The sequence below is a fragment of the Protopterus annectens genome, chromosome 6.part1 (genome assembly GCF_019279795.1).
Source record: "Protopterus annectens isolate FY-2018-M chromosome 6.part1, PAN1.0, whole genome shotgun sequence".
NCBI lineage: Eukaryota > Metazoa > Chordata > Ceratodontiformes > Protopteridae > Protopterus > Protopterus annectens.
In genome coordinates, this window is record NC_056738.1 from 343,206,843 (window position 1) to 343,217,806 (window position 10,964).

The 10,964-nt window shown below is 37.7% G+C and overlaps 1 protein-coding gene across 1 annotated transcript in view; it reads left to right on the forward strand.

Annotated features, from left to right (window-relative positions):
• The window catches only part of GANAB (glucosidase II alpha subunit), a gene marked incomplete in the record, with an annotated part of 1,503,123 nt that extends 1,493,132 nt beyond the window's left edge, over positions 1–9,991 (forward strand). Inside the window, 1 exon segment of the mRNA XM_044075375.1 lies at positions 9,916–9,991. Coding sequence (XP_043931310.1) covers positions 9,916–9,991 — 76 coding nt within the window.
• Between the last annotated feature and the right edge of the window lie 973 nt (positions 9,992–10,964).

Below are 10,964 nucleotides of genomic sequence, written 5' to 3' on the forward strand. Positions count from 1 at the left end.
CACACACACACACACACACACACACACACACACACCCTACTCTAAGGGGAATCGTAGGCTTATTCAGGGTTGTGGTTCATGCCTTACAGAACAGCCTTGGCAAACCCAGCTGACCTTTCAGGAGGTAAGTGATTCAAGATCAAGTTTTTGTAGTAGATTGCAAGGGAAATCAGCCCTATTATATGCAGAAATGTCTAGCCTAACTTTTAACCAAAAACAGTTTGTATTTGTCCATGTACAGTGGATATAAAAAGTATACACACCACTTAAAATGCCAGGTTTTTGTGATATAAAAAATGAGACTACAATAAATCATTCCAAAGCTTTTCCCACCTTTAATGTGACTTGTAACCTGTACAATTCAATTGAAAAACAAACAAATCTGTTAGGGGAAAAAATATAAAAAAATAAAAAAAGTACAATAAGCTGGTTGCACAAGTGTGCACACCCTTAAACTAATACTTTGTTGAAGTACCTTTTAATTTAATTACAGCATTCAGTCGTCTTTGGTAGGAGTCTATCAGCATGGCACATCTTGGCTTGGCAGTAGCTGCCCACTCTTCTTTGCAAAAGCGCTCCAAATCTGTCATTGCAAGGGCATCTCTTGTGCAAAGCCCTCCAGGTCACCCCACAGGTTTTCTATTGGATTAAGATCTGGGCTCTGGCTGGGCCATTCCAAAACTTTAATTTTCTTCTGGTGAAGCCATTCTTTTGTTGATTTGGCTGTATGCTTGGGGTCATTGTGGTGAAAGGTGAAATTCCTCTTCATCTTCAGTTTTCTAGTGGACGCCTGAAGGTTTTGGGCCAGAAGTGACTGGTATTTGGAACTGTTCATAATTCCCTCCACCTTAACTAAAGCCCCAGTTCCAGCTGAAGCAAACCAACCCCAAAGCATGATACTGCCATCACCATGCTTCACCATGGGGATGGTGTTCTTTTGGTGATGTGAAGTGTTGTTTTTGCATCAAGCATACCTTTTGGAATTGTGGCCAAAAAGTTCAACCTTAGTCTCATCAGATCATAACACATTTTCCCACATGCTTTTGGGAGACTATGTATTTTGCAAATTTTAGCCAGGCCTGGATGTTTTTCTGTGCAAGAAAAGGATTCCATCTTGCAAAACCAGCAAGGAGATGAATAAGCGAACAATAAATGCCCAAACCAAAAACAAGGTTCGCTTTGGAGAAACCAAATGAGGGAATGAGACCGTGAAGATAGAAGTAAATCCCAAAGTTGTCGAAATCACTTTATTCAAAAGCCAAAAAACACACTTTAACGCTTTACACAGTTAATACGTTTTCGAACGTCTTCCTCAGAAGCCAAACAGCTTAATCAATTAACAACCTGTCTTATATAACAAGCACTCCATCAATTAAAAATCATGTCCAATCAAAGGATTGTTTGAGTAAAAACAATCAAAGCTGCTAATTGAAACAGGAAAATGAATATATCTGTTCATATTGACAAGAAGCAAAACAGTTGGAGAAACTGTTGCCACAAACACAGGTTCATAGGTTCATACTAGGCTATCTGCCCTAGGGCATTTATAAGCCTAGCCAGAGTGTGTTTGGCTTTCGCCACCCATTTTAAATTAATTTTGCTATGCCCTTTTTCGAGGTTAGTACATTGTGCCTCTGTCTAACAGTGACACAGAAGTGATACCTGGGGTAAACCTGCGATCTCCCATCCACTCATCAAGATTCCTCTTGAAGAGAGTCATTGAGGGACTCTGCCTAACCTGGACTGGGATTTTATTCCAGAGTGAAGGGAGCCTCTGGGTTATGAATCTGTCCCTCCAGCATGTCCTATTTATTTCAGTGCTGAGGTTAAAGTCTCTCGAGCGCGTAGCTCGATGTGATTTGGATTTTCTGAGGTGCAGCATGTCCATTAATTCCAGGTTGGACATGGCTTTATATGTCAGGCACAGATCGCCTCTGAACAGGCGGTATGCCACTGAGTAGAGCTGGAGTTTCTTTAACCGGGCAGCATATGGCATGTGTTTGAGCCCTTTGATCCTCTTGGTGAGGTACTTTTGGGGGTCTTTCCAGTTGCTGCAGCTGTCTGGTAAGGTACATTCCAAAAGGGGCATTGTACTCCATTATAGGCCTGATGAGGGATGAGTAAAGAGGCACGATGACATGAAATACAAATTAAATACATGTTATTTTCACATAATATAATAAAATACATTAATATAAGAATTATTTAAAAAAATATGTAAGTTATCTTGTATTATAAAAGTTAATAGTACTGCTAAAATAAAAAAAGGTCTGTAATGTTTAAAAATTGTAGCCTACTACCATCTGCTGGTAATTGTTGAATTACACTGACAATAATATTATAACTTTGCTGCTCTTAACTTAAGTACAGGGAGAAGGGAAAGCATGTCATTCAAACCTGGCCCTTTAGTAGCCTCCAAGGTGATCTGCCAGTATAATTCCCTGTATTCTAACTTTGTTTCCCACATGCCACCCCTGACCTCTTTAGGAACAACTTCAAGAACAAAAAAATTAAAAGAAGCTTGATTACAAATTAGGGAATGACGAAATAAAGCATTGTTTGCATTTTGTTTTTTAATTTCATAATAATGCTCATAAATTCTAGATTTTAACTTCCTCTCCGTCTTCCCCACATAAAAAGAATGACAGGAATGGCACATAGCTAGGTAAACAGCACCATTGGTATTAGAATTGGAAAATTTGGTGCTTATGATAAGCCCATTTCTACTGGGAATTTCAGTGCTGGTAGTGTTCATAATATACTGGCACTGAGAACAAGAACCACACTTGAATGTACCTACTCTACCAGATCTATTTGCGGGGTTTGTACCTCCCCCAAACTCAAATAAATTCTTAAAATTCAAATCTTTTGTGTATGTGAATTTTAGGGGCTGCCTATGTATGTACTCTAGGTCTGAAATTTGTTTAAATCTGTCCCATTCCCTGTTAACAATTTGTTTAATAACAGCTGAATCACCAGTGTAATCCATAATGTATGCTTGTTCCCAGTTATTTGTAGTACTACTGTTAATATTAGGAATAAAATTAGGATTAAAATTACCAGAATCATCCTGACCCAAAATAGGGGCAAACCTTCCCTTTCTACCTTCCAATACCTCTTGGTACATGTCATCAATTAAATGGTCAGGGTACCCCCCTCTCTCTAAACATATCCATAACAAAATGATTGTCCTTTGTAAATTCAATTTTGTCAGATGTCATACGACTGGTCCTAAAAAATTGTCCTTTAAGTATGTTTTTCTTTTGGAAGAAGGGATGACCACTTGTAAAATGGAGGTACGAGTTGGAAAAAGTTTTTTTCCTATATATTTTGGAGGAAAAAGTATTGTTGTACTTACTCAGAGACATCCAAATAAATACATTCCTGACTATTTAAATTGTAGGTAAAATCCAAAAAATTGGCTGTACCTTTAATATAAGTCAAGAATTCAAAAAACCTTTCTTGAGTATCCGTCCAAAAAATACAGATGTCAAGAAAGCGTTTATACAAGATCCAACAACTGGCAAATTCACAGTTGTTGACAAATAGGTTCTCCCACCATGAAAGTACAATGTTAGCATATGTGGGGGCACATTTTGCCCTCATAGCAGCTCCCCTCTCCTGCTTAAAAAATTCTCCTTCAAAATACATAAAATTATTTTTAATAATAACTTCCATGAGTAAAAGACAAGTCCTAAAATCATCTGGGGAAAAAGTCCCATTCTCCCTCATACTGTCTTCTAACCATAAAAGACCAATATTGTGTGGTATTGATCCAAAAAGGTCAACAATATCCAAAGTCACAAAAATAATATCAGTAGAAAAAAGGTTAGTTTTTAACTGCCTGAGAAAATCCCATGAATCTTTTAACACTGTATCACTCTGGTTGGACAATTCCTTCAATTTCACATCTAGAGGGGTAGTAATAGATCCCTCTGGAGAAACAATGAGTCGTAATGGAGGGTCATTAGGGTTCTTGTTGACCTTGGGAATACCAAAAACTGAGGGGACCCTGGGATTTTTGTTTGACAAAAAATTAAATGTATCTAGATCAATAGAACCTTCATACAATAAATCATTAATTAAAATATTAATTTTAGATTTGGAAATATTAACCTTATTGATGGAGGCTCTAGAATGCTTAAAAATATCTTGTAAAGAATCCTTAATTTTGGATTCATATAGAATAGTGTCCATCAGGACTGTTCCACCCCCTTTATCCAGCTGCATAATTCTGATGGACTTGTTGTTTTTCAGAACATTCAATAAACCATTCTCATTCTTGGAAAGGTTAGAAAACACCCTGTGTGTGTTAATGGTGTTTCTGATCTCCCTTTCCAATAAAATCTCCAAATTTTTAAGCTGAGGATGAAGGGGGGGGGGATTAATAATACTTTTCCTTTTGAACAAGGAAGGTGTGTAAAGGTTAAAATTTGAGTCATGAAACATAAGTGCCAAATTTTGTTTCCTTAGAAACAACTTTGTCAACAATAGCCCTAGGAATGCTAACCTTTCTAGTAGGAATAAATTTAAAACCCTTTGAAAAAAGCAAAAAATGGTCAGGTTGAATATCCAAGGAACTGTAATTAAAAATTTTGTATTTATTAAACTCAAAAATATTCCCATACTGATTGATACAAGAATTGGAAGCTGGAGGGTTTACCTCCTGGAATTCCTCCTGTAGTTGTGGTTGTGATTGTAATTGTAGTACACAGGATTCTGGTTGCGTATCCTGTCTGACCTCCGAAGAGGGGGAAAATAATCTAAAGGGATATCTCGGTTGTTTCCATGGGCAACATCTTGTTGTAATTCCACATTTGCCTGTTGATCTATATTTACTATGTTGTATCTGTCCGCTTCCCCTCGATTACTAAAAGTATTGAAGGGCTTAGGTTTGGGATAAGCAGTCCCTAGTCGATATTCCCCGATATCCCTCTCTAATTTCCCTAACTTTATCTTCATGTTATAAATACATTCCTTATCAATCTGTGTAAAAATATTATAATATAATGCTTTCTCAGAATTAGTAGTGAACAGGAGATCATTAATAGTAGTAGTAGTAGTATTAATGGAATTCATTTTAGCCAAAAGGGAAGTTCTAACTCTTTCATTCTCTGCAATAATGGCTTTCACCAACTCTAAGCCACATTTGTCAAAAATCTGTATCAAGTCCTTGTGAAAAACAGAACCTTCCTCCACTCTATTAGGAAATTTCCAGACCCACAGACCTTTGGGAACAATATTTTTGTTTAAACATTCTCTCAGAAAGGAAGAATCACAACCCAATTGTTTGTACTTGTCCATATAAAAAAATAAGGAGTCTAAATTTTCCCTATAAGTTTTAGTAACAGTTTCAGTGTTGTTAGAAGTGGAATCTTATGGATTTAAACAAAATACTTTGTCCAAAAAGGTATTAAAGTCTATAGCATGTTGCTGATTGGAAAAGTCACCTTGTTTGCGATGCATGCGTTGTTCCTTGGGGGCCAAAGGTAGTCCTTTTTGTGTTTCACCCTGGTCAACCCTGTTAGATCGCAAAAGGTTAGGAAAATCTTCAAAATCACTATCCAACTGTTGTGAAGCAACATTCGAAAAGTCGCATTCATTGTTTCGATGGTTAGGAACAACAGAGGAAACATTGTATTGTAAATGGTTAGTCGCCGACAAAACAGCCCGATCAGATACAAGTGAAACAATAGAATGACACGCTGGAGTCAGAAGCTCCACCAGCTGGGAGAGCTGGCCAATCACTTTCCTCAGTTCGCCTTTCTCACTTCCATCTTGCAACCCTATCTCCATAGTTCAGACATATGGAGAATACGGGAGATTGTTGTCACATGTAGTACACAACCAGTACTTGCCAGAAATTCCTGCAGCTACTTCAGTGTTGCTGTAGGTCTCTTGGCAGCCTCCCTGACCAGTTTTCGTCTTTTTTCATCAATTTTGGGGGGGCATCAAGTTCTTTGCAATGTTGCTGTTGCCCCATATTTTCTCCACTTTTTGATGACTGTCTTCACTGTGTTCCGTGGTATATCCAATGCTGTGGAAATTTTTTTGTACCCTTTTCCTGACTGATACCTTTCAACAATGAGATCCCTTTGATGATTTGTAAGCTCTCTGCGAACCATGGCTTCTGCTGTAGCAGGCAACTGAGTAAATGTCAGAAAAATCCTACTAGGACAGCTGAATTTTATTTGGGGTTAATCAGAGTCTGTCTAATTGATGGCAAGTGTGTACCCAAGAAGACTGAATGCTGTAATTAAATCAAAAGATGCTTCAACAAAGTATTAGTTTAAGGGTGCACACTCTTATGCAACCAGCTTATTGTATGTTTTTTATTTGTTATATTTTCCCCTAACAGATTTGTATGTTTTTTTAATTGAATTGTACAGGTTATAGGTCACATTAAAGGTGGGGAAAAGTTTTGAAATTTATTGTGGTCTCATTTTTTTATATCACAAAAACCTAGCATTTTACCAGGGGTGTGTACACTTTTTATGTCCACTGTATATATACATACATACATATATATATATATATATATATATATATATATATATATATATATATATATATATATATGTTTATACATACATACATACATGTATGGACACACACAATATAAACCTTTTTTTGGTTAAAAGGCATTTTAACAGGGGTGTGTGCACTTTTTATATCCTGTGTGTATGTATGTATCTATCTCATACATATATATATATATATATATATATATGTATAACGTGTGTGTGTATATAATATCAGTACATAAAGTAAAAAAATTACTAACACTTTCAGTGGAGAGAGTTTCACTACAGGTACAATAGAGTAATTTTCTTCAGTATTCTACAGTTTTCACCAAAAGTCCCAGTTTGTCCAAATGCCTTGGCCAGGTCAAGGTAGGCAGTGTGAACGATTTTGCCCTCATCCATTGCTTTGGTGACCTTCTCAAAGAAGTCCACCAGGTTGAGTAGGCATGATCTGCCCTTGATGAAACCAAACTTTGTTAGGTCCAATGTCTGGAGGTTTACTATATCTCTGTTGATCATCTCCATGATGATTCTTTCCATGGCTTTACATATAAGACTAGTAAGACTTGTAGGTTTGTAGTTTCCAGTGTCTGCAGATGACCCACCTTTGTGCAGAGGGATGATCATTGCCTTTCTCCTTTCATGAGGCACGAAGCCTGTTTGGAGGCTACAGTTGAGTAAAAATTCCAGAGGCCCTGATAGGTCATGTTTCATGCTATTTAGAAGGCATCCTGGGATATTGTCTGGGCCCACTCATGCGGTTTTCTTGGTCTTAGAGAGAGCATTAAGGACCGGTTCCCCTAGTGATATTAGGGGGAGTTATATTTGATGATATTTCCTGAGGGATGGTTGAGGGGGAGAGAGGAGTAAAGTTGGAGCTGAATTTATCAGCCAGGAGATTTGCTATATCTTCTGGCTTGGTATAGGTGGCTCCATTTACAATGAGCTCTGCACACAATTGTGTATTGCCTTTGAGGTTGCGGACATAGCTAAAGAATGCTTTGTGGTTGTCCTTGGCCTGGGAGGCCAGACTTGCCTCAACTTTGGCTTTGGTAGACATTATTTGTCCTCTGAGTTGTTTTAGTTTAATGAGAGTGCTTTTATCCTGCTGGGTGCTACACCTCCTACTTTTTGACATGATTTTCTTCCTCTTGTTATACATCCTGTTGATTTTTGTGATTCCACCAGGGTGGCTTGTTTTTTGAGTTAGTTCTGTACTACTTCCTGGTGGGTACAGCTGCCTCTATACAGCTGTTAACATGCTTTTGCAGGCTTTCTATGAACAGTTCTGCATAGGCAGAAGTGTTCTCAGGGTTTATAGGAGTTTGTCATTTTGTCAGGTTCTCACTTTAATAGCAGGAGGTAAGCTTTAGAATACTTCCTGAATATTTCCTGGATTAGCTGGGGGGGGGGGGGGGGGGGTCCAGGTTTTATTTTTACTTCAAAGGAGACAATTTTGTGGTCTGACCTTACCAGGGAAGGCATTACAGTAGGGGTAGTGCAGCACTCTCCCATATTAGTGAGGACCAGATCCGGTATGATTGCACCTCTAGTTGATGTATTGACTATGTGATCCAGGGAGATTCTTTTACAAAATCCAGGAATCTCTGTGCATGTATGTTTGATGTCGTATAGGATTCCAGTTAATAGTGGGGTAATTAAAGTCACCCATGAATATGATATTGGGTTGGATGGTTAGTGTTTCTAATAAGTTTAAATGCATGGTATGGGTTTCCTGGGTCATAGAGGGGGATCTTTAGCTTGCAAGGAAGTGTTATTGGATTTAACCTATGGTGATTTGAACATGGAGCTCAGTGCATTGTCCTGTTTGGCCGGCCTTGAAGTGTATCTATTTTTGATTTAAATAAGACACCTCCACCTTTCCAATTTGACAGTTGTCTACACACAGACTACCTTCTCACACTAGCCACTTTCTGGTTGGTACCCTTTTGATGTTCAGTAGTGGTAAAGTAAGTGAAATTTTGGCCATAATGGTATTTCTGCTTGTTTTATGTACACATAGTTCTAATAAGTTATATCAAAGATAACTGAACTGTGAACAAGCAAGGGATCAGTTTTCATATTGTCTTAGCAGTCTCAAAATCACTTGTCCGGGTGCATGTCTGCTTGGTTGCTTTTGGTATCTGGTCTCCAGCTATAGAAGCAGCATTTGTTCATCATTCCCGTTCCTTTATCTTGATCACTTTTGGGATTACAAGGAAATGTAAACATGGATTATTGCTGTGAAAATTGTATGTTTTTTAATGCTACAAACAATTTGCTTGGAGTTCTAGTAGAAGTGACTTTATTCTTTTTTACTGCAACTTGTAAAAAGTGTTTTCTCCCTTTGCATTCTATCCAAATTACAAGAAAATCTGTGAAATACTACTAGTTTTGCTTGCTTTGTATAGTAACGGCATGAATTGTTTAGCCATGGTCTGTTAATGTGTAACAAGAAGGGAAGAAAATGGTGGCATGGTAATGAATATCATGATATTTCACATACAAGTTTATTTGGAGTTTTTGATTGAAGGTATTTTGTTAGCAGATTAGTTGCATTAGCAAAATGTTTACTCTTAATCTGTTCTGTCGCAGATTTAGTAACATAAAAGCTTGTATTAAAAAAAAATACAAAGTGAAGTCAGACTTCATAGTTCAGAGGGATGAAGCACTGACTATGACCCATAAAATCTAAGATTGATTAGAGGATTGGGCAAATGAAGTCAGGCAGGGGAAACTGGAAGTAAGTCAGCATAAGCTTGCTCATCCTTGGGGAGAAGGCTGTTCACTGCACCATTGGCTCCTGCTAGAGAGAGAGGTGTATGTGCAGCAATCGCCGGTCAAGGATTTGCTCATTTCTTCCAGGCTGTGCAAAAGGCATAGTTTATGGGACATGGGTAGGAACATGTACAGTTACGTAAGAAGTAGGAAAGCCTTCATGACAACCACAGGGGGATTAGTTTCTAAAAAGGGAAAAATTCTCATGACTTCTTGAATGATATTCATACTGTGAACAGTTACCTTCCCACTATTGGGGAGCAAATGGGGTGAGTGTTGGCAAGATGGTCAGCAGGTATAGGAGCTGATAAGTGTTTTCTCAGTACTTTTTGCTGGTATTGTCCATCTGGTAGAGAGATCACTTTGCATCCATACTAAAGGCATTATACTTACTAAAGAACTATTGATTTGTTATAGTTGATGCTTTACGTAAAACTTATTTTATAAGTAAAATAAATACGTAATTTAAAATTTACAGCATTTTTAACATCTGGCAGCAAAACATTTGTTCCTGTAGAGGTAGACATGCATCTTCCTGTTTTTGGAAATGTTTTGTAATAGAAAAAGATGTATTTATTTCCTGCTTTCCTGACTTTGCTTTATGTTCTCCTAGACCACTGTGGGTGGAATATCCTGAAGATGTCAGCACTTTTGCCATGGATGATCAGTATATGCTAGGTATGGAGTAAAGCTTTTGAAAGTCAACATACACTGTTTCTTTCTTTTGTTTTTTCTGGCAATTGTGTACCCTGTGAAGTTGAAGAAAAGGAAAATCTCTCTAGCATGTCATTTAACTTTAAAAAAAAAAGTCTGTTTTGCATTAGGTTCCTGGGAATGTGTAGGGTTCTTGCACATTTATAGCTTTTGCCAAGCAGTAGTAGTGCACAGTATCTTTAGCAGTAGGCGTTGTGGTGTGTTAAATGTACAAGTATAGTTTAATGTTAACATTGCCACTTATATGGTTGTTTGCAGCCGTAGTCGTTCTGTTGACTCCAGTAGAATTTCAAGGAAGTTTATTACTGTTTGGCAGTAGCTTTTCTTCCTTCAAGTCTTGTAAATGATTTTTTTTGTTTACAAGTTTTATGCACTTCTGGTTGCTGCTGTTGCAGAATATCGGTGAGCATATCTTTGGCATCTGAATTTAGTACTTTCTTGAATTTTGCCAAACAGTAATTCAGCAATTAGGTGAAAAGAAAAAAAAACATGGATCGAAAGCTAATGTGTATTTTCCTTTGTGTTTTGCACCTGTCAACATTACCTTTTCATTTTTGGGAGAGCCTTGGAAAATTGACCACAAGCTTAAAGCAGAGACTAGGAAGATAGGACTGCTTTGTCCTGTGGTTCACAGTGATAAAGGATGAACTCCTACGTCCTTTATGGATTTATGTGACGTCTTCAAGTTGGCATGAAAGACATTGCTACTATTTAACCTATACTTTGACATTAACATACAAAGCTTGGCATTGCCATGACTGATTCCCTGATGTGTACATGTGATTTGGTGAGGTGTATTGAACTTTTACACATTACTTCTTTCTCTTGACAGATTCATCTTGCATTGCAGGGAGTGCACATGATGGATTGTGAGCCCCAGAAAGATTAGCTTTGTTCCCTCAGGTGGTGTTTTTGATTTTAATTGTTGGGTGGGGAGTTTTGTCTTCT